The sequence below is a fragment of the Tachyglossus aculeatus genome, chromosome 5 (assembly GCF_015852505.1).
Source record: "Tachyglossus aculeatus isolate mTacAcu1 chromosome 5, mTacAcu1.pri, whole genome shotgun sequence".
In the NCBI taxonomy this organism is placed as follows: Eukaryota; Metazoa; Chordata; class Mammalia; order Monotremata; family Tachyglossidae; genus Tachyglossus; species Tachyglossus aculeatus.
In genome coordinates, this window is record NC_052070.1 from 79,771,372 (window position 1) to 79,796,006 (window position 24,635).

Genomic DNA, 24,635 nt, shown 5'->3' on the forward strand with positions numbered 1-24,635 from the left:
CTTCTTCCTGCCCAACTCCTCCCCGAAGCCTGCAGCACAAGTCTACATTTCGATTTTGTCTGAAGTCTTAAGTGATGGTTTTTTGGCTGAGGCAAGAGAACGCCTTGCTTCGGTCGTCCTTCCCCTCAGGGGCAGGGCAGAGCCCCCAATGCAACGTGGCCATCAGTAACAGACTTCTCCCTAACGCGGGAACGTGACCGACTCCTTCAAAACTCCCGTCCCCCCCCCCGCCCCCTCCCGCCCTCCCCACACACATTGCACAACTGTAGAGTTCTTTTTAATGTCATTCCCGCACAGGACCTCGCTGTAACAGAAATTAGAAGGCATCTCTTCCTTGGGAGAAAAACCCCAGCAGCACTCACTCCAGGCAGCCGGTGATCCGACGACGCCACAGCCCCAAAATACCCAGAGGCGGCTCTGGAGACTCTGGAGTACAATGATTGGAGAGCGGCTCTGGCTGACTCCAGAGTCTGGGAGGGTGCGGTGGCGGTAGCAGCGGTGGCGGCAACCATTCTGGCTGGCTCTGGTGGAGAACTTTTCGGGGTGGCGGCTCCAAGCCAGCCCCAGCTGGCGACCCGAGGTGAGGATTCAGGAACGACTCCGGTCCTCGTGGTTCCCCACAATCATCTTGCTGTAGATCTTCTGCTGCTCCTCCTTGAACGTGTCTTTCACTTTCTCCCTCTTCAGACCGCCGTCCCTGCAAAGAGATCGTTGGGGCTTAGCGGAGTTCTCTACCTCGACTAGAAGCCAAGGGGGTGCCCCCGACTGTGAAGGATTGGGAGGTGCTGGGCTGTGGTCAAAGATACTACTCCTTCCCTCTTTTCCTCCCTCCACACTTCTGAGTGAGGAACACGGCGAGGAGAGCATGGTTTGACTAATTCAAACCTTTCCCCTGGGGTACCCCGTCCTTTTCCTGGGCTCAGAGAACTGTAAGCAGTCAGTGCTTTTCCTCGGAGGGCTCTGTAATCCTGTATATGCTCTGAATGTGGTCTACCTCCCAAGGATGTCCAAATTCTTTATACCATCGGCAGACTCATCCTCTCTCACCATGTTTCAGACTGTGAGCCCACTGTTGGGTCGGGACTGTCTCTATATGTTGCCAATTTGTACTTCCCAAGCGCTTAGTACAGTGCTCTGCACACAGTAAGCGCTCAATAAATACGATTGATGATGATGTCTTCTGTCAGAGGCCAGCAACAGCACCCCCATTTTAGAGACGGAAAATCAGATACTTTTGCTAAAGCTGGACACTGGCCTAAAACCCCTGGAACTAATTCACCCAGGGCCCAACTCAGAAAGCTCCAGAGAACAGTTTCGGGAACTGCTGCCCAGAAATCCCCCACAGCAAGTAGAGAAACAGCCAATCTACTTTCCTGCCTTTTCCTGGGATTCTCTGGCCCCGACTCTGAGGGTCCCAGCCCGCTCCTTCTTTCAAGCAGCTGGCTAAGGGCTGAGCAGTTGGAGCGAGGGACCCCAGTTCCTTTGGAGATTCAGGGCTTGGATAAGTCAAGCCTTCTCAGCATCTTTTCATTGACCCCCCAATTCCCTCAAGAGGCCCTCCAACCCACCACGCCTCGGAGCCGGCCACTGTGCCTAGATCGGGTGGATGGTGTGTTCCTGGAGGACAGAAGAACCAACCCTCCCCAGCTTTGCCCACATCTTCTTTGCTAACCCAGAGTGGATACGGGATGGTTGGGGGTGGACTGGGGGGAAGGTGCTGCTCTGCTCCTAGGGCCGCTAGCTTTACATCCAGCAGCTTCACCTTTAGCCCTGTGGCCCAGTGATTCTGCTTCAGCAGCCCACGTTCCCCTCAGTGTCCAGACAACACTTACCACAGCAGGTCCACAAGTCCTCCCTGCCTGGCAATGGCTGACTTCACCCTGTTGGCAAACTGGACAGCATCTTCATCTGCCTGCAGAGAGACCTGATCAATACCTGGTCCGCAATCCAATCGATCATTCAATCCTATTTACTGAGTGCTTTCCAGGTGCACGGCACTGAATTAAGTGCTTGGGAAAGTGTAATACAACAGAGTTGGTAGAGATGTTTCCTGCCCACAATGAACTTACAGTCTAGGGGAAAGATGGGCATTTATATAAATAAGTTATGGATATGTACATAAGTATTGTGGGGCTGAGGTGGGGTGAATAAAAGGTACAAATCCAAACGTAAGGGTGACGCAGAAGGGAGTGGGAGAGGACGAAATAAGGGTTTAGAACAGGGAAGGCCTCTTGGAGGAGATGTATTTATGGCTTTGGAGGTGGAGAGAATGAACGTCTGTTGGAGAAGAAGAGGGAGGGAGTTATTGGCTAGGCAAGGGGTTGGCGGGGAGATAGAAGAAACAGACATTGAGTAGATTGGCATTAGAGGGGCAAAGTTTGAGAGCTGGGCTGTAGTAGGAAATCAGAGAGGTAAGGTAGAAGGGGGCAAGGTTTTAATAGCCAATGATAAGGAGTTTCTGTTTGACATGGAGGTGGACAGGCAACAACTGGAGGTTCTTGAGGAGCTGGAAAACACGGACTGAATGTTTTTGTAGAAAAATGATCCGGGCAGCAGAGTGAAGTATGGACTGAAGTGGGGAGCGACAGGAGGCAGGGAGGTCAGCAAGGAGGCTGATGAAGTGATCACGGCAGGATAGGACGGAGAGGAAAAGGCAGATTTAAAGATGCTGGGGAGGTTGAACCAATGGGATTTGGTAACAGACTGAATATGTGGGTTGAACAAGAGATAATAATAATAATAATATTAACTGCTTACTATGTGCAAAGCACTGTTTAAAGCGCTGGGGAGGTTACAAGGTGATCATGTTGTCCCACGGGGGGCTCACAGTCTTAATCCCCACTTTACAGATGAGGTAAATGAGGCACAGAGAAGTTAAGAGACTTGCCCGAAGTCACACAGCTGACAATTGGCGGAGCTGGGATTTGAACCCATGGCCTCTTACTCCAAGGCCCGTGCTATTTCCACTGAGCCACGCTGCTTCTCGAGACATGAATTGAGGACAATACCTAGGTTATGGACTTGTGAGAAAGGACAGTGATGTCTAAAATGATGGGAAAGACAAGGAGTTCTGTTTTGGACATGCTAAGTTTGAGGTGTCAGTCAGAGATCCAAGTAGTGATGTCCTAAAGGCAGAAGGAAATATGAGACTACAGAGAGGGAGAGAGATCAGGGCTGGAGATGCAGATTTGGGAATCAACTGCAAAGAGATGGCAGTTGAAGCCATGAGAACAAATAAGTTCTCCAAATGAGTGTGTGTAGATGGAGGATAGAAGGGGACCCAGAACTGAGCCTTGAGGGACCCCAACAGATAGGGAGTCCAAGGAAGGCAGTGGAGACCCAGGCGGGACGCAAAGGGGACTCACCTCTCTAATCATGGGGGGCAGGTACCACACGCTGCAGACAATGGCCCAGCTGGTCATCATTCTCAGGAGATACGTCACCATTCCATACTTGCTGCTGTTCCAGAAAGCATCTCCAAACTGAGGGTCGTACTGGAAGGCAGATAGGAGCCCGGTGGGAAGAGGTCATTCAACTGGTGCAGTGGCTTAGTGGTGAAAGCGGCGGACTGGAGGATTCCAGTCCCATCTCTTCCACTTGCCTGCTGTGTGACCTTAGACGAGCCACAACTTCTCTGGGCCCACTTTCTCACTGGTTAAGCAATTCGATACTTACCCCAGCCCCAGTGCTTTTAGATAAATGTCCTTATACTGCACTCTTATTTTCCCTTTCTGTCATTTATTTTAATGTCTGTCTCCTCCTGTAGACTGTAAGCTTGTACCTACCCTATTATATTGCATTTTCCCAAGCACTCAGTGCAGTGCACAAAGTAAGCGCTCAATCAATACCACCAATGGACTAAAATGGAGGTAAAATTTCTGCCCTCCTTTCTTCAGACTGAGCCCCTGTAGGGCAGGGACTAAGTCTGATCTGAATATCATGTACCTATCCCAGCTGTTGGCAAGTCCTGAGTACCATTGTTGTTACTGATAATGATGATAATAATAACAATAATGATAGAAATAATAATAAGGAACTTAAACCTCAACTAGTTGATCAAAACAGTATCAATGATAGCAAGTAGGTCCTGGATTCCAAATCGGAAGTGAGATTCCCTTCGTCAACAAGAGTCTTAACCTGGCTGTGGCTGATTCCTCAAAACTCAGAGACTAATTCATTCATTCAATCGTATTTATTCATTCATTCATTCAATCGTCTTTATTGAGCGTTTACTGTGTGCAGAGCACTGTACTAAGCGCTTGGGAAGTACAAATTGTTAACATATAGAGACGGTCCCTACCCTAATGCAGGGGGAGGGTCGCCATTTCTGGGCAGATGCCGGCTCTACTGACACTACACATGATTCAAGTGAGTGCAAATTTCTTTGTAAACATATTTTAGAGGTATAATTGTAAGTACCAAGAAAACCAATCAATCCTTCAATTGTGCTGATCACCTTCTGCACGGAGAGCACTTGACTAAGTGCTTGGGACAGTTTAAGAGTCAGTAGACATGCAATTTGCCCTCAGAGCTTACCATCTAGAGGAGGTAAGCTCGTTGTGGGCAGGGAGTGTGTCCGCTTATTGTTATATTGTACTCTTCCAAGTGCTTAGTAGACTACTCTGCACACAGAAAGTGCTCAATAAATATGACTGAATGAAGGAAGGAAGGAAGGAGGAGACAAAATAAATTTCAGCTAGAAGGAAGAAAAAAAAGGGGCAAGCGGCCCAGAGTTAGTGCTTAAGTGATTGGGTATGTGCTATGGAAGATTTAGAGTACATGATTGCTCAGATGGCTCAGAAATGCCAAAATAGCAGTTAGAGGATATAATCTGGAGAGATTTTAAGTTGCCTTTTTTAAAAAAATAGTATTTAAGTGCTTACTATGTACCAGGAACTGTACTAACAGCTGGGCTAGACACAAGCTAATCAGGATGGACACAGTAGATGTCTCACAAGGGGCTCAGAGTGCTAATCCCCATTTTCATTCATTCATTCAGTTGTATTTATTGAGCGCTTACTGTGTGCAGAGCACTGTACTAACCACTTGGGAAGTATAAATCAGCAACATATAGAAACAGTCCCTACCCAACAACGGGCTCACAGTCTAGAAGGGGGAGACAGACAACAAAACAAGTAGACAGGTGTCAATACCATCAGAATAAATAGAATTATAGCTATATACACATCATTAATAAAATAAATAATAAATATGTACAAATATACGCAAGTGCTGTAGGGAGGGGAAGGGGGTAGAGCATAAGGGGGGGTGATGGGGAGGGAAGGAGAGGAAAGGGGGGGCTCAGTCTGGGAAGGCCTCCTGGAGGAGGTGAGCTCTCAATAGGGCTTTGAAGGGGGGAAGAGAGCTAGTTTGGTGGATGTGTGGAGGGAGGGCATTCCAGGCTGGAGGTAGGACGTGGGCCAGGGGTCGACGGCAGGACAGGCGAGAACGAGGCACTGTGACGAGGTTAGTGGCAGAGGAGCGGAGTGTGTGGGCTGGGCTGGAGAAGGAGAGAAGGGAGGTGAGGTAGGAGGGGACGAGGTGATGGACAGCCTTGAAGCCGAGGGTGAGGAGTTTCTGCCTGATGCGTAGGTTGATTGGTAGCCACTGGAGATTTTTGAGGAGGGGAGTCACGTGCCCAGAGCATTTCTGTAGAAAGATAATCCGGGCAGCAGAGTGAAGTATAGACTGAGGCGGAGAGCGAGGAGGATGGGAGATCAGAAAGGAGGCTGATGCAGTAATCCAGTTGGGATAAAATGAGAGATTGAATGAGCAAGGTAGCGGTTTGGATGGAGAGGAAAAGTGGGGGGGCTGGCTCAGTCTGGGTTCTAGATGAGGTAGCCTCCTCATCCATCAGCCTCCTCTCTGATCTCCCTTCCTCCTGTCTCTCCCCGCTTCAATCTATACTACACTCTGCTGCCCGGATTATCTTTGTACAGAAATGCTCTGGGCATGTCACTCCCCTCCTTAAAATTATCCAGTGGTTGCCTTTAAACCTACGAATCAAGCAAAAACTCCTCAATCTCGGTTTCAAGGCTGTCCTCGCCCCCTCCTACCTCACCTCCCTTCTCTCCTTCTCCAGCCCAGCCCGCACCCTCCATTCCTCTGCCGCTAACCTCCTCACCGTGCCTCGTTCTCGCCTGTCCCACCATCGACCCCCGGCCCATGTCCTTCCCCTGGCCTGGAGTGCCCTCCCTCCACACATCCAAACTAGCTCTCTTCCTCTCTTCAAAGCCCTACTGAGAGCTCACCTCCTCCAGGAGGCCTTCCCAGACTAAGCCCCCTTTTTCCTCTCCTCCTCCTCCTCCTCCCCATCCCCCCTCCTGCCCTACCCTGTTCCCCTCCCCACAGCACTTGGGTATATTTGTACAGCTTTATTACTATTTATTTTACTTATACATATTTACTACTCTATTTTGTTAATGATGTGCATATAGCTGTAATTCTATTTATTCTGAAAGTTTTGACATCTGTCTACATGTTTTGTTGTCTGTCTCCCCCTTCTAGACTGTGAGCCCGTTGTCGGGTAGGGACCGTCTCTATATGTTGTTGCTGACTTGTACTTCCCAAGCGCCTAGTACAGTGCTCTGCATACAGTAAGCGCTCAATAAATACGACTGAATGAATGAATGAAAGATAACTGAACCAAAGAGAAGTGACTTGCCCAAGATCACGCAGCAGATAAATGGACAAGGAGGGGGCAGAACCTGGGTCTTCTAACTCCCAGGCCCACTGTTTAATCATTAGGCCATGCTGCTCAATCAGGGATGGCCTCCTGGAGGAGACGTGATTTCAGGAGGACTTTGAAGATGAGGAGTGCCGTGGTCTGTTGGATTTGAAACGGAGGGAGTTTTTTTATGGTATTTGTTAAGCGCTTACTATGTGTCATTCTATGTGTTACTCTAAGTGCTGGGGTAGATACAAGTTAAATCAGGCCAGGTGAAGCCCTTGTCCCACATTCACTCATTCATTCAATCGTATATATTGAGCGCTTACTGTGCGCAGAGCACTGTACTAAGTGCTTGGGAAGTACAAATTGGCAACGTATAGAGACGGTCCCTACCCAACAATGGGCTCACAGTCTACAACGGGGAGACACAACAAGACAAAACAAGTAGACAGGTGTCAATACCATCAGAATAAATAGAATTATAGCGATAAATACAAGGGGCTCACAGTCTAAGTAAAGTTCCAGGCAGGTGTGTGAGCACAAGGTGAGCAGCAGGAAAGACAAGAATAAGGCAGAGTGGGAGAGCGGAGAAGTAGGAGGGAGAGGGCTGAGTGAGTGCCTTCAAGCCAATGGTTGAGAGTTCCTCCTTGTTGCAGAGGGGAATCAATCAATCAATCGTATTTATTGAGTGCTTACTGTGTGCAGAGCACCGTACTAAGCACTTGGGAAGTACAAGTTGGCAACATATAGAGGCAGTCCCTACCCAACAGTGGGCTCACAGTCTAAAAGGGGGAGGGAATGGGGAGCGATTGGAAGTTTTGGAGGAGTGGGAGTTGGGCAGAGAGTGACATTTGAGAACAACAATCTAGACTGCAGACTCAAGTACGGACTGGAGAGGGGAGAGACTGGAGGCAGGGATGCCATCTGGATGGAGAGGGGAGAACCTTTCAGGTGGGTGAGAGTATACAGTCCGCCCCAGTCAGAAGTGCTTGCAGAGTTGCCCATCCATCCCAGCGGCTCTAAACTATGGATCGTCTTCTCGCAAAAACCCACGTTGAGGAAAACCGGCTCTGCACGGCCCACTTCCCCTGATGCCTGTGTATTCATTCAGTCATATTTATTGAGCGCTTCCTGTGTGCAGAGCACTGTACTAAGCGCTTGGGAAGTACAAATCGGCGACATATAGAGACGGTCCCTACCCAACAGTGGGTTCACAGTCTAGAATGCCCACAAGCTGTCTCTTTCAGGACTAGCGCGCTCTGTACCTGAACTGGCTTGCTTTGCGGAAGAACGTTCCTGATTCCCCTGCAGCTTTCTAGCCAAAACGTGCAGTGTAAAGACACGGCAAGACAGAACTGAGTATTATAATAATAATTGCGGTATTTTTTTTAAGTGCTTACTCTGCGTCAAGCACCATACTAAACGCTGGGGTAGATACGAGGCAACCAGGTCCCACATGGGGCTCACATTTGTAAGAAGGAGGGAGAACAGGTGTGGCATCTAGATTGTAAACTTGCTGTGGACAGGGAATGTGTCTGTTATATTGTTGTGTTGTACTCTCTCAAGCGCTTAGAACAGTACTCTGCACACACCCCCTTCTAGAATGTGAGCCCGTTGTTAGGTAGGGACCATCTCTATATGTTGCCAACTTGTATTTTCCAAGCGCTTAGTACAGTGCTCTGCACACAGTAAGCGCTCAATAAATACGATCGAATGAATGAATGATAAACATAATAATAATAATTATGGCATTTATTAAGCGCTTACTATAAGCACTCAATAAATACGATTGATTGATTGATTCATATTTATTACTCTATTTTACTTGTACATATCTATTCTATTTATTTTATTTGGTTAATATGTTTGGTTTTGTTGTCTGTCTCCCTCTTCTAGACTGTGAGCCCACTGTTGGGTAGGGACTGTCTCTATTTGTTGCCAACTTGAACTTTCCAAGCGCTTAGTACAGTGCTCTGCACACAGTAAGCACTCAATAAATACGATTGATTGATTCATTCATATTTATTACTCTATTTTACTTGTACATATCTATTCTATTTATTTTATTTGGTTAATATGTTTGGTTTTGTTGTCTGTCTCCCTCTTCCAGACTGTGAGCCCACTGTTGGGTAGGGACTGTCTCTATTTGTTGCCAACTTGGACTTCCCAAGCGCTTAGTACAGTGCTCTGCACACAGTAAGCGCTCAATAAATACAATTGATTGATTGATTGATGTGCAAAGCACTGTTCTAAGCACTGGGGAGGTTACACAGTGATCAGGTTGTCCCACGGGGGGGGCTCACATGAATAAGTCCCCATCTTATAGATGAGGTAACAGGCACAGAGAAGTCAAGTGACTCGCCCAAAGTCACACAGCAGGCAACTGCAGGCCCATGCTCTTTCTCCTAGGCCATGCAGCTTCTCTAAGGGGGTGTCCAAAGGGGAGGGGTACTCATAGCATACCTACTCTATGCATAAGGAGTAGGGACTGTCTCTATATGTTGCCAATTTGTACTTCCTAAGCGCTTAGTACAGTGCTCTGCACATAGTAAGCGCTCAATAAATACGATTGATGATGATAAGGAGACAACAGGCTCACTCCATGCCCAGCAGCCCAAACAGCACGCAGCACTACCTTAGAGCAGGTGGGAGAGGTTAGAGGATTGCCTCTATTTGACCCCTTCTAGACTGTGAGCCCACTGTTGGGTAGGGACCGTCTCTATATGTCGCCGACTTGTACTTCCCAAGCGCTTAGGACAGTGCTCTGCACACAGTAAGCGCTCAGTAAATACGATTGAATGAATGAATGAATGTTGCCAAATTGTACTTTCGGAGCGCTTGGTACAGTGCTCTGCACACAGTAAGCGCTCAATAAATACGACTGAATGAATGAAGTTAGAGGTATTCATGCTGCCAACATTGAGCAGCTGGAACGAGCCCCCAAATGCCACTCTGAACGTCTAACAATCCGAGAAGTGTCAGAACCGGCATCCGAAGTCTAGAGTGTTGAAGCCTCCAAGTGGAGCAGGATATCTCAAATACCCTGAGAGTGGCAGGGAGGTAGGGAGAGCTAACCTAATAATAATAATAATAATAATGGTATTTGTTAAGCGCTTACTACGTGCATGGCACCGTACTAAGCACCGGGGTGGATACAAGCAAATTGCGATGGACACAGTCCTTGTCCTACGTGGGCCTCACAGTCTCAATCCCCATTTTAAAGATGAGGTAACCAAGGCCCGGAGAAGTGAAGTGACTTGCTCAAGGTCACACAGCAGATGCGTGGAGGAGCCGGGATTAGAACCCATGACCTTCTAACCCCCAAGCCCGTGCTCTATCCATTAGGCAATGCTATTTCTCAAGCCCTGAGCAACAGATGCCCCCAGGGGAGTGGGGCTCTCTATGGGCCTGCTTCCTAAGTCTCAGGGAGGTGCCTGGGTCCTCTCCAACCTTCAAAATGGTTGCGGCCTGCTGGGCGGATCCCCTGAGGGTGCTTGAGCACCTCCAAGGCCACTTCAGTCTGCACCCCCAGGGTCACAATTCAGGGAAAGCCCAAAGTTACTCCCTGCACAGAACCTGCAGGAACTGCAGGAACCTGCAGGAACTGCAGGAACTGCAGCTCAGAATCAACATTTTAAAAGCTCAAACACAAGTACACCTCCCACTCACTCATTTGGGGCAGGGAGGGAGTGTCACCTCTTCCTGGCCGGCAATTTGCCCTACAATCCACTCAGATTCTCTGTGAGCAAAGCCCAGAGACATGCTAAAGCTCAATTCACCTAAAAGTTCCACCGTTTCGTTATTCTCTGGGGCGGGAGGGAGAGCTTGCTCCCTTCAAGCCTGTAGAATCCCTGATTCCCCCCCGGCACACTCCTTTAGCGGCCCCCTCTACCCCCTTGCCAGATTTCGCCCAGGATGAACCTGTCTGCCTGTGACCCTTGCTCCCAACTCCCTCTCTTTCGGGTCAACTCGGTCAGGGGATGACAACACCAAGGCCTCTCAAACAGGCCGGCCTCCTACCTTGATGGCTACAGGGTACACGGTGGCTCCAATTTCAAAACTTCCCTTTTTGAACATCATCACTGACGTGTTGTTGATGCAGGTTCCTAAAAGGGAGGAGAGCACAGTGCTATCTTCTTGTGTCTCAGCGTGGTTTCCTAATTTACAACAGGCCTTCTGCTCTGGAGAGAAGGCGCTCCTGGAGCTCTTTTCCGGGCAAACTGGATCTTCTGCCAGAAAAGCTCCAGATGCTACATGCTCGCTCAACTCTGCCCTTCACACTCACACTGGTGATGGCAAAGTGCCTACGAGTCGGTGGCGAGGCTGGATGCTCTGACCCAAGCTGCAGGAACTGACCGCCGTTGCTGTACGGGCAGGGTAGAGTCCTCCCACACTACCGAGCCCGCACACTTCACTCTTCTAATGCCAACTTTTTCACTGTATCTCCATCTCTTCTATCATGCCTAAGTCCTGCTTCTGGCCTGGAACACCCTCCCTCTCTCCTCCTATCTGACAATTACTCTCCCCACCTTCAAATCCCTATTGAAGGCACAACTCCTCCAAGAGGCCTTCCCTGACTAAGCCACTCCCTTCTGTGTTGCCGACTTGCTCCCTTTAATCATCCCACCATCCCCCTTCCCCAGCCACACAGCACTTACGTACATTTCCGTAATTTATTTGTTTTATATTAACGTCTCCCCCTCTAGACTTTAAGCTCATGTGGGCAAGGAACGTATCTGTTTACTGCTATATTATACTCTCTCAGGTGCTTAGTACAGTGCTCTACACACAGTAAGCGCTCAATAAATATGATTGACTGTCTGACTGACCGAGCCCCAAGGCTCCGGAGACTAAAGCAGCCTTGCTGGGGCACATCATGCAGGCTGGGCCAGGCTCCACGGAGCCTGTGGGTCAGGTAGAACTCAAGGAAGAGGAGCTCAGTATCTAGGGCGTTGACACATCTATGCTCACCCCAGAATCCTCTGCTACTTTCAACTTACCCTCAGGGAAAATAAGGATTGGAAGTTTGCTTTTATCTTGCACATGCTCAGTCAGCCTGCAAAAGGAGAGAGAGGGAGAGAAAGAGCAAGGATAAAAATAAGATTCAGAAGACATTCACCTCCACTGCAGCCAGCACCAAACCCAAGTCACCTTGGATTCACTCTGTGGCAAGCTTTCATTGGACCCCATGATGATTACCTCTAAGCGAGGAATTGGCAATTCCCGCAACACCTGGCAAAGACCAGCACTTCAGGCAACTCTGCTTGATGTGTCCGCCTCTGCCAGTCCCCCCCGCCCACCTCCCCACCGCTCCATGATTCTTGCTCTTTTCCTCATCCTTCACAGCCTCCATCCCAGGCTCCTGGAGCTCCCTGCAACATTCCCCGACACCACCCCAACTCCTGCTCTGAGTGTCGGGGTGTGGAGCACGAACCAAGGTCTAGCTAAACCGCCCCTCCTGTTCCCAACCCTCCCCTCTCCACCCACAACCTAACCCACGGCAGGCACCAGTGGTGTTACCTTTTAGCCACCAGATTGCGATCTTTCGCCTCGGAGCGCTCAAACCATACGTGCGGGCAGGCCTTCACCATGGCTCTCTGGATCACACCCATCAGGCCTCCGTGAATTTGGCCCACCTAAAGCCAGGCCAAGGAACACTCGTCAGTAGAGCCGACAGCACCTGACTGTCTAAATTCTGAGATTTAGCCTTTACCCGGGGTGGGGGCCCCCAGTCTCTAATCTCTTCCCTAGGAAAATCTGTATTCTGCTAATCATCCTGAAAGTTTGTCTTCTGAACCTTCCTCGCAAATTCAGGGCATCATAAATGCTGGCTTTTAATCACATCTGTTCGAGGCAGGCCACCAGAAGATGCTCTAATGTTTTCATCATCATCAATCGTATTTATTGAGCGCTTACTATGTGCAGAGCACTGTACTAAGCGCTTGGGAAGTACAAATTGGCAACATATAGAGACAGTCCCTACCCAACAGTGGGCTCATTGTCAGCAGAAACTGAACGGCAAGCTTCCCACTGCCTGCAGACTTTCACAACAGTTCCTTCCTTGGCTCTCTGGTCCACCTGGAATCAATCAATCGTATTTATTGAGCGCTTACTGCATGCAGAGCACTGTACTAAGCGCTTGGGAAGTACAAGTTGGCAACATATAGAGACAGTCCCTACCCAACAGTGGGCTCACAGTCTGGAAGTCTGAAGTGAAACCTGGGAACCGCATCTTCAACAACTGGAGCCAGTTTCTGCTCAGAACATAGTAATAATAATAATAGTGATAAATTGTGGCATTTGTTAAGCTCTTACTATGTGTCAGGCACAGATATGAGGTCATCAGGTTTGACACAGTACCTGGCCCACATGGGATTCGCTCCCAGTCTTAATCCCCATTTTACAGATGAGGTAACAGAGGCACTAAGAAGTTAAGTGACTTGCCAGGGTAGTGGTAGTGCCGGGATTAGAACTGAGGTCCTTCTGACCCTCAGGCCCGTGTTCTGTCCACTAGCCCACACTGTACCATCACCAGCAAGGGGGGCTTTCAAGGCCTAGGGACCAAGAAAGGGTCTTGGGAAGAACTATCTGGCATGGGCTAAGTTTAAGAAAAAGCACTGTGCATAAACAATCTTCCTCAGCCCCACTCTATCCTGCAACGAGAAGTTAGCCCGTGAGCAGAGTTGGTGGAAAGGGATGGCTCTTACCATGGCATAGTAGCCGTCGCTGGCCAGAATGATCACATCAATGGGGGAGGTATGGTTGGCCACGCAGATGCCTCCGTTCCGTGGTCTGTTTTCTCTGTTGAAAATATACGTGTGACAACTACATGTGGTGACAACTTGATGCTCTTCCCCCACCTAAGAAGCCACCCTAGTTTCAGCAGCGGCAGCGTTGTCCCCTATCATCAGACACCACCAAGCCCAGGGGCAGGACCGCCTCACCTGTCGTGATAGGTGATGATGGCTGTCAGTGCTCGCACGCAGATCCGGTAGCACATCAGGTGAACGTGCTTACTCAGGAACTCCTTAAACCTGAAACACCCAAGGGCAAAGAGTTTTACTGTAGGGCTGGGCACCAGAGACCCCTGTCTCAAGTCGACGACTAACCGGAATTTATCACCCCCTTAGCTGATCATTTAAACAGCAGGGTAAACTGTTATCCCCACCCTACAGAGGAGCAAACAGAACCCTAGAGGGAAGTGACAAAGTCTGCTTGAAATCCACAGCTATAGAAGAGTTTCCAATTGACTGCTCAGTTTGGAGGACCAGGATGCCCCTCAGATTACCTTCTGTCCTCAGCATGTCATGTTCCTAAGAATCGTACGCTTGCTAGGACTGTGATTTCCTGCCATGTCAGAGAGCAGGTCTCCCAACAACCCGGGCCGGGAGCAACGGTACCCCGGGAATCGTGAAACTGCCCCAAAGTCCACAATCTTCAGAGTGTGTGTGTGTGTGTTGGCGGGGGGGGGGGGGGGGGGGGGGGGGGGAATCATCTACCTTAATAGACTCCTTGACTCCCTCAACACCAACTGCTTCCAATCGATAGCATTGATTGAGAGCTTACGTTGCGCAGAGCACTGTATGAAGTGCTTGGAAGAAAACAGCAGATAAGCAGACACAACCCTGCCCTCAAGAAGCTTACAATCTAGTAGGGAAGTCAGACATTAAAATATATTACAAGTAGTAGAAAGTTATAAACCTCAGTGGGAAGGATAGGGCATGGGCCTGACTCAGAAGGTCATGCGTTCTAATCCCAGCTCTGCCATTTGTCTGCTGTGTGACCTTGGGCAAGTCACTTTACTTCTCTGGGCCTCAGTTCCCTCACCTGTAAAATGGGGGTTAAGACTGTGAGCCCTATGTGGGACAGGGACCGTGTCCAACCCGACTATCCCGTACCTACCCCAGGGCTTAGAACGGTGCCTGGCGCATAGTAAGTGCTTAACAAATGCCATAATTACTATTACTATAAGCGCCGGGAGGTGAATCCCTAAGTGCTAAGGGTACAGACTCAAGTGCAAAGGTGATGATGTAAGGAGGGAAAATAGGTAGGGGAGAGGTTAGGCAGAGGTTAGAGGCAGGGATGGCTTCCTGGAGGAGCTTCAGCATACAGTTAAAGCTCAATACAATTTGTTCCCTTGTTTAAATTGTGCCGGGCCTGAATGTTGAATGGCTCCTTTTTCCTAAAGAACTCTACTCTCTAGCCAGTTTACAGGATTTTTCTGCGAAGAGGCGTACAGGTCACAGCACAAAGACCATTCAAGCAGGAGTGCCCAGAAGAAAATTAGAAGAAAGCTCTGTCGACATCAGCGGGTCACTGCGGCAAATGTGTTTTTCGAGAACAAAGAAGAAGTCCCCGAGAACCTCCCCCCGAGTCCCAACTCAGGGCCTAGAGGGGCCCTGCTGCTGCTCACCTGCCATTTGGCAAATATCCCACCATGGTTGTGCCCACCACCAGAAGGCTGATCCCCGTGAAGGCAAGGGCTATCCTGGAAGAGGAAGAGTGGGTTAAAAGACTGAAAACCACACCGGAAAGCGTGGGATTTAGACTGGGGGTGGAGGGGCATAAAAAGGAGATGAGAAGGGGAGGGAGTTGAGAGGAGGGAGAAACAAGCGGTCCTCCTCCAAACAGCCACCGAGATTTCCCCATCCAGATTTAGCAGGAGCAGTTTCAACTACCGGAGTTGCTCCGTCACAAGGGCATGAGTTGCCTGAGGTACATTTACCGCCAGACCCAGCAGGGTCTTGGGGGCCTGACAATACCTCCAGGGCCACTGGCTGGTTGCCTCTCCGCTGGTCTTGCGCCAGAACCTCCCCTCTGGCTTCGGGTCCTGGCAAGCCCACTGCTTATCTGCTTCTAGCGAATGGTTTAACTCTCAGTGGCAAAGATCGGGCAGAGAAGCAACGTGGCTCGGTGGAAAGAGCACAGGCTTGGGAGTCCGAGGTTACGGGCTCAAATCCCGGCTCCGCCAACTGTCGGCTGTGTGACTTCGGGCAAGTCACTTAACATCTCTGTGCCTCAGTTACCTCATCTGTAAAACGGGGATTAAGACAGTGAGCCCCACGAGGGACAACCTGATCACCTTGTATCCTCCCCAGCACTTAGAACAGTGCCGTGCACATAGTAAGCGCTTAACAAATGCCATTATTATTATTATCGGGCAAGACCCCCACAGGCTGGTCAATTGAAAGTACAGAGGACACCGAGACCAATATTCCCCTGAACCGACATTGACCCCTGACGTTCCCCCTTTTAGACTGTGAGCCCACTGTTGGGTAGGGACTGTCTCTATATGTTGCCAATTTGTACTTCCCAAGCGCTTAGTACAGTGCTCTGCACATAGTAAGCGCTCAATAAATACGATTGATGATGATGAAAAGGCTAAGTCTTTTCCAGGGAAGGGTGGATAGGCGTGCTTGACCCGGGCCGGGCCGGAGTTTTCTCCGCCCGGAAAACTGGTTTGTTTCCAAGGAACGGAAATGTGCCCCTTTTTCGGGATGGAAAGTGTACAAGCTTTCAGGGGCAGGTCCTCCATCCATCCAGGCCAGTTCGGTTGAAGTATCTCCTCTCTTCCTTAAACGGGAAAGCCGGACGGAGAGTGCCATGCGTGGGACTAGGGCAGCCCTACCCAATGCCTTTGTTCTGCCACCGGACTCTGCCCGCACTCACCTGAGGGGCAGGAGGAAGCAGTAGCGGATGAGCACTCCCAAGCCCCACAGGACCGTGAGCCTCAGGCTAATGTACTGGAAGTTGTAATTGGTTCGGCTCAGCAGGTTCCAGGACTCGAGCTCTTCGGCTGAGAATCTCTTTGTCACTTCATCGTCCATGATGGTCTCCATCCCCTTCCGGCAGAAGTAGAAAATGTCCGAGAGCTCAAACTCGGGGTTATCCAGGGACTTGCTGCTCCCGCTTCTGCGGATTTCCTTAATCTCCTCTTCTAGGGAAGTGGGGTCTTTCGCGATGATGCCTGTAATGCACAAGCTATCCTGTCAGGCAATGGATTGGGTCAGCGTGCTCTCCACGCTGAACCTGCCTCTGCCCAGCTAAGCGTATGAGACTCATGGCCCTATTTGGAACAGGAAGGGACAAAGTGAGAACGGCCACCACCCTCAAATAAAGAAGGAGGTTGGTCAGTGGTGGGGGTGGATGCCTGGGTTGGCCAAGAATAAAATGGGAGGGAAGGTTTCCAGGGTCTATTCAAGGGGCCCAAAAACCCATTGCAAAGCCTTACCGTTGGTGTAGGGCTTGTAGAGAGGATGGTTCTTCTCCTTGGCTCCTCTCTCCATTCTCAGGGTAGCCCACTACAAGAAAACATCCATTAGGGCAAGAATGACATCTGCCTCCCACCCCTATTCCCCCCACACAGATATTCAAATGTCAATTTTAGTTAATAATAATAATAATAGTTTTGGTATTTGTTAAGTGCTTACTATGTGCCAAGCACTGTTCTAAGCACTTAGGGAGATATAAGGTAGTCAGGTTGTCCCACGTGGGGCTCACAGTCAATCCCCATTTTCCAGATGAGGCAACTGAGGCACAGAGAAGTTAAATGACTTGTGCCCACTGTTGGGTAGGGACTGTCTCTATATGTTGCCAACTTGTACTTCCCAAGCGCTAAGTACAATGCTCTGCACACAGTAAGCGCTCAATAAATACGATTGATTGATTGATTGTGCAAAGTCATACATCTGATAAGTGGCGGAGCCAGGATTAGAACCCAAGACCTCTGACTCCCAAACCCGTGCTTTTTCCACTGAGCCACACTGCTTCTCTGGCTCTGGTCCTGTGGCTCCCGAAGGCATTCCAGACACCACACCCTCGGCAAAAAACCGGACATCCCCCCATGCTTCCCTCCCTACTTTTACCAATGCCGTCATCTCCAAAAGAGTAAAACTGGAAGCTGCTCAGGACTATGAATGCAAAGGCTTTGGGGTATGTGGCTGACGCTCAATAGGGGCTCACACCTGAGTTTTGTGCCCAAACCTGATGGTCTGGGGCTTTTCATTGCTACTCTCTCGCCTCCAAAGCCTAGATACTCGATAGGACAAGTTTTGTGGGTAACTTGACAGGCTAAAGATACAGGGGTGACGGTGGCTTTCGTGTCCCAAAACAAATGTTCCAGAGCAGTAACGGGACGTAGCCTTTAGGCAGTTGCCAGGAATCAAATGATTCAGGATTCACTCTAAGTCCCAAATTATTGAAAGAAATCGCAGCCCTAGGTCTCTCGAGGGCGAGCGATACATATTCTTCCGTTTGGCCATCCACTGCCCGCCTTTTCACTGACAGAGCCCTCCCCCGAGGAATCTAAGACTCTAAACAAAGTGGGCCACCACTTTGGGGGGCAGTCAGTAGTTCCACTCTCTCGTCCTCTACACTGTAAGCTTGTTATAGGCAGGAACGTGGCTGTTAATTCTGCTGTACTGTACTCTCTCAAGTGCTTAGTACTGTGCTCCGTACGCAGTAAGTGCTCCCATAAATACCATTATCATTATCAATCGTATTCATTGAGAGCTTATGGTGTGCAAAGCACTGTACTGAGCACTTGGGAGAGGACGATATAACAATACACAGACACGTTCCCTGCCCACAGTGAGCTCAATCTAGTGGACTGCTTGATCCACGGTCTCTTTCAGGAACTGGGCGTAGGGCAGACCCTTAGGGCACGAAGCAGAGATGGTGGAAATATTGGCGGCCCTGGAGGAAGAAGGAAGGGAGGAAGGGCCTGGGGCTGGAGGAGAGACACTAATGGCCACTACGTTAGCTCTGCTCTTTAAACAGTGCCCTCCCTAGATTGAGCCCCGGGGGGAATTGGGCCTAGACCCAAAGCCTCTCAAGTTCACTCTGGACTGGAGAGGTTCAAGGAGAGGAACTTCTGAAGCAACAGGTAGGTCCACTCCTTCACCCTTCCTCCCATCCCACCCCTTAATGAGTAATAATAATGATTACGATATTTGTTAAGTGCTTACACTGTACTAAGCACTAGGGTGGCTACAAGCAAATCAGGTTGGACCTCGTCCCTGCCCGACGTGGACCTCACAGTCTCAACCCCCATTTTTAGATGAGGTAACAGGCACATAGAAGTGAAGTGATTTGCCCAAGGTCACACAGCAGAAAAGTGGCAGAGCCGGGATTAGAACCCATGACCTTTCGATTCCCAGGCCCGTGCTCTACCCACTATGCCATGCTGCTGGCTCTGGTTCTCTTCCTTGCCCAGGTTCTTTTGATGATTACGTGCATCAGAATCGTCAGCTCAGTTTCTCTCCAGGGGCAATTTGCAGAGGCCACCCAAACCGGGCAGAAGAGGCAGCTTTCCTAGTTTCTCCATTTATAGATCAGAAACCCAGGGAAAACTGAACTCTTCTGTGTCCCAAGGTTCTGTCCAGTTGTAATACGATAAAAACAGGGTCTTCCAGCTAAGTCAGAGGGACAGGGGATGGGGAAAAGCTGCCCTTTCAGGATGGTCCGCTTCAACGCCACTGAGGCGGATTAGAAGAAAGCACATGACACACAACACAAACTCCCTGGCCAGGTGCTATGGTTGGGAGTTTGGTTGGAGGAACTTTGGTTATTAGCTGGAAATTTGGCGGTTAGCTGGACGTCTGATTAGCAGGGGCAAGTGGCCTGATCTAGTGAGACTGACAGGCCTGAATGGAACAAGATTGCTGTCACTTGCCTGCTGTGTGACCTTGGGCAAGTCACAACTTCTCTGTACTTCGGTTACCTAATTTGTAAAATAAGTACGAAGACTGTAAGACCTATGTGCAACAAAGGACTATGTCCAGCTCAATTATCTTGTATCTACCCCGGGACTAAAATTTAAAAAAATAAATAAATAAAAGAAGAAAAAGGCGGAAAAAAAGCTTTTTTTATGGTATTTGTTAAGCGCTTACTATGCATCCAACACTGTTCTAAGTGCTGGGGAAGGTACAGGTTAATTAGAGCAGACACAGTCCCTGTCCTGCATGGGGCTCACAGTAAGTATGAGGGATCAGGTCCGGCTAGAAGCCGGGCATTCGACCAGGTAAGGCGGTGGATTGCTCCACCTAGCAACTCCTTCAAAGCCGGATGCCTGAAAAAATGGGCAGTTCACAGAGTCGAACACACCCTAGGGCTCAAAGTGTAACACCCCGGAGTAACCCATGTCCCAGGCTGTCTCCTGAGACTTTTCTTGCAGTGACTTCCTTCTGCCCCACACGAGTGCTCTCTGTGGGAATGAGCATGGAAACAGAGGAGTTTGGCTTCATTTCCTTGGATTTGTTTTGGCACAAGAGCACAGAATAACCCACTTCTGTTATCTATTGGACCGCTCTGCCGAAGTGTGGGTGGCAATGGGGCTGACCCTTTCGTGATTCTAAGGTATAAAAAAACACCAAAGATCTGTGCAAATTCTATACAGGAAGCAGATAATAATAATAATAACGATGATAATTTGCTAAGTGCTTATTGTGTGCTTATTGGGTAGATACTAGTAAATTGGGTGGGACACAGTCCCTGTCCCACATGGAGCTCATAGTCTCAATCCCCATTTTACAGATGAGGTTACTGAGGCCCACAGAAGTAAAGTGACTTGTCCAAGGTCACAAAGCAGACAAGTGGTGGAGCTGGGATTATAACGCAGGCCCATGCTCTACCCAGTACACCATGGTCCACCCCCTCCTTCCTCTCCCCCTTCTCCCCTCCCCTCCCCACACCACCTGTATATATGTATACATGTTTGTACGTATTTATTACTCTATTTATTTTATTTGTACATATTTATTCTATTTATTTTATTCTGTTAATATGTTTTGTTTTGTTGCCTGTCTCCCCCTTCTAGACTGTGAGCCCACTGTTGGGTAGGGACCATCTCTATATGTTGCCAACTTGTACTTCCCAAGCGCTTAGTGCAGTGCTCTGCACACAGTAAGCGCTCAATAAATACGATTGCATGAATGAATGACACTGAAAAACCAATGCAGAGGATCCAGGGCTCTGCCCAAGACCACCCTTCCCCTTCGCCCTCCTCCTGCTTCTCGTGGTTCAGCACAATTTTCTACTGGGCAGGGCATCTGGTGAGTGCTCTCCTACCACTCCAGACCCGGGACCAAGCTCCCCCCAGCCTCCATGCTCCATTCAATCGTATTTATTGAGGGCTTACTATATGCGGAGCACTGTACTAAGTGCTTGGGAAGTACAAGTTGGCAACATATAGAGACGGTTCCTACCCAACAGCGGGCTCACAGTCCAGAAGACTCCAAACCCCGAGGGCACCATTAGCGGGCGGAGGAGACTGCAGGTTCAACTGAAAAAGGGGTCTTGGCTCTGGGCCACCCCATGGATAGGAACGGTTGTTTTGGTGTGCTGCCAGGCAACAAGCTATGAAAAGCACTGGGAAGGGCATACACAGAGTGGGGAGGGCCTGGGGGCCGAAGGGGGTGGACTCGGCCCGATGTGCCCATCAGATCTGCCCTCCCCAAAGTCCCAGGCCTGCCATCGGACCCACCGTGACTTGGTCCTCCTCTGGCCAGCATCTTAAAAATTGCTCAAAGCAAGAGAGAAAATTCAGCCATTTCTAAGTTGGGCCCATTCCCTGCCTGGGAATGGCTCCTGACCACCTGTCCACAGGGCATCTCCTCTGATGCCCAGCTCGGGGAGCGAGCATACTGACGGCCTCTGGTTCTCCCAAACTGAAGAGTGTCGTTTCCCGGGTCCCTGAACTTGGCAGGATCTCAATCCAGGGACAACCATCACTCTGGTTTGGGGAAAGTGCATTCGCCAAGATGCCCATAGAAGCCTTTTCTCCATGCTCTACTCGGAACTCGGATTCCCCCAATGTAGCCCAAAATGGGACTCCGCACGGCGGTGAATGTTTATTGAAAACTATGACGCCAATAATAATGGTTGAAGTGGGTAAACAGGAGGAGATTTCACAAACCTAATGGTGAAGCAATGGGGACCAAATGGGGATGCAATCCTCCTCCCTCCAATTCAGACTGTGAGCCCCATGTGGGACAGGGATTGGGCCCAACCTGATAACCTCAGCTCTTTGAACTGTGCCTGACACAGAGTAAGCACTTAAATACCATAAAAAAATGTGTAGGTAATCAAATGGAAAAGGGCTATGTTACTGGCATAATGAGGATGCCCTATTTACTGCACGTTATTGTTTTCTGAGGGGTGAATTTGCCTTTGTGGCCTGCCAGAGTCCCACCCATTTCGCTCCCTGAGCTGCTCCTTTGGGAACCTCCAGTCTGGGTCCAAAGGCTGATCTTTATCTCTACGTTTGCAGGCAGTAGCGAACCGCATCACAACGTTTCTGTAGCAGGAAACGCTTTCTCCTCTCTATAGTCAATCTGTTGCCACGCTGCTCTTTTCTTGCACAACTTCACTAAAATACCCTCCAACTCAAAAGCCAGTTCCTTTTAATCTCTAGTTCCGCGTATTTAGATTCCTCAGCCGTACCGCCCCCATCCAGTCTTAACACCGGTGCCTAGTGACTTTCCTTGCCCCAAGCCCTCCTTCACTCGCTTCAAAATGATCACTGGCTTTGCTTCCCTTCAGAGGCCATGGTCCCAAAAGGGTTCCCTAGAGCAGGCCCAGTGGCACCCAAGCCACCCTCTGGGTCAATGCCAATGATTTCACCCAGTGGCCTTTATCAAGGCCACTAGATGGATAGGCAAACCATATGGCCTCACTACTGGAACCTTAAGAGGGAAGAAAGAGTTCAGTGAACAATCACCCCTTGCTCCTTCTTCCATCATTTACATCAATGCCTGTCTCCTCCTCTATGCTACAAACTCATTGTGAACAGGGAACGTGTCGACTGCGTCTGTTCTACTGTACTCTCCCAAGCGCTTAGTACAGTGCTCTGTGCATTGTATAAGTTCAAAAAATACTGATTAATTGATTTCCTTTTCCCCAATTCTTGCCTGACCAGGACACCCTTCTCCAAGCAAATCCCTGGTTTCATCTCTTCCCCCTTCCATCTCTAGGCTGAGAGGTAGGGGATTGCTCATTTACCATTCTTCCAGGGCTGACTTTCAAGATGGAGAGGACTCCAACCCTGCACTAGCCCACTTCCTCTCCTGTCTGCAGGCACAACCCTCAAAGCCTACCTCCCCCAAAAGCCTGCTAGAACGAGGGGTGCAGTATGGCCTAGTGGATACCGCACGGACCTGGGAATCAGAAGGTCAACCGTTCTAACCCCAGCTCTGCTACTTGTCTGCTGTACGGCCCTGGACAAGTCACTTCACCTCTCTGGGCCTGACTTACCTCATCTGTGAAATGGAGACACACTGTGAGCCCCACATGGCACAGGGGCTATGTCCAACCTGATTTGCTTGCATCCACTCCAGCACTTAGTACGGTGCCAGGCACAAAGTAAACACTTAACAAATACTACAATGATTATTATTATTAAGAGAGGCAAAGTCCTGAGACTCACTTAGAAGAGAAAGATCCTCTTCATTCATTCATTCAATCGTATTTATTGAGCGCTTACTGTGTGCAGAGCACTGTACCACACTTCTTCCACACTGAGAAGCAGAGGGACCTAGTGGAAAGAGCCATGGCCTGGGAGCCAGAGGACCTTGGTACTCATCCTGGCTCCGCACCTTACCTGCTGTGTGACCTTGGGCAAGTCACTTCACTTCTCTGTGCCTCAGATTCCTCAGCCGCAAAATGGGGATTAAATACCTATTCCCTCCTACTTAGCCTGGTAGCTCCATGTGGGACCCAATTATCTCATATCTGCCCCAGGGCTTAGTGCAGTGCTTAGTATAGAGTACGCGCTTAACAGGTAACAAAATTATTATCATCCCTCGGATAAGAAAAGGTCACTGGCCACTTGGCACTTAACCACAAAGCTCAGATTTCAGCAAATATTTCACAAGGGCAAACGGGCCCACACAAACAGAATTCAAAGTCACACTCTCCTGATGGACTCGGGAGGTACGGAGCGGGAAGAGAGAGCCCCCCCGTTCAGAATCAAACATTAACAGAAACATGGGCTGATAAAACAGAGAGGCGAGAAGCCTTCCCCAGTTGGTGTCAACTGGTTAATCCCCTTGGCTCCCGCACGCCCCTGCCCACTCACCCACCCGGCTCTACTGCCATCCCAGGAGAAGATGCTGCCAACCACAGACGGGAAACTCCCTTTATTCCCCGGAGGCTCGGTGCTTCCCCGAAAACGGTGCCAGCCTGAGACCTGGCACAACTCACCGCAAAGATTTTTAACAACGTCTTCATGTAGAGCTTTCGAATACCGAAGGAGACCCCGAAGATGGCTGGGACGATGATGAACACCAGAAGGAGGGTAAACAGGACGGTCAGGGAGATGCCAAGGAGGTTGACCACCAGACTGTCAAAAGGCAGCAGCAGGAACATGGTGGAGGACCCAAAAGGCCGGCTGCCCCCCCTTCTAAGTTTAACCTGGGTGAGCCTGGGGCCGGTCACACTGTCCTGTCTGACAGAGACAGTCTGTGAAAGGAACTGAAACCCCAAAGTTGAACAAACTCCATTCCAGAGCTCACATCCTCTCGGCGACCGGGGTGGAGGGGAGGACCCTCTGAAAGGTACAGCAAGAGGCCACAGACGGGAGTCCGAAGTTCCCTCTGGAGGAGGAGGAGACGAGACCAGTCCCTAGTGCCGGCATCCAAGAATTCCGAACCGGAGCCTAGGATGAGGGAGCCGGAGGATGAGCCCCCGTCTCTGCCATTCTTCCGAAGCCGCCGGGGGCCCGTCTTGCCCAGGGACACTTAGACTAAGCAGACGTCACGTCCTGGAAGCTGGCGTGCGGCGGTTCTGTCATTACCCGACCGGCACTGGGGAAAAGATCGACTTCTTGCCAGGAGGATCCAGTTGACTCCCGCGGCTCATCACCTGGAAAGACGAGGCACTGTGACTCGAGATCCCTTCACGGGCTGAGGAGAGAAAGTGCGTCTTCACTAGGGAGAATTGACATTTGGCTCCATTCTCTCCCAAGGGG

General features: G+C 49.8%; 1 protein-coding gene across 1 annotated transcript; it reads right to left on the reverse strand.

Annotated features, from left to right (window-relative positions):
• Positions 1–250: 250 nt before the first annotated feature.
• On the reverse strand, positions 251–24,287 carry GPAT4 (glycerol-3-phosphate acyltransferase 4). The gene is made up of 12 exons (XM_038746964.1): positions 23,870–24,287; positions 16,902–16,971; positions 16,340–16,637; positions 15,084–15,158; positions 13,615–13,704; positions 13,378–13,471; positions 12,191–12,306; positions 11,671–11,726; positions 10,691–10,776; positions 3,366–3,494; positions 1,833–1,912; positions 251–697 (listed from the first exon to the last, which is right to left on the reverse strand). Exons 1-12 carry the CDS (start codon positions 24,032–24,034, stop codon positions 589–591), a joined length of 1,368 nt encoding a protein of 455 aa, XP_038602892.1. The 5' UTR covers positions 24,035–24,287; the 3' UTR covers positions 251–588.
• Positions 24,288–24,635: the final 348 nt, after the last annotated feature.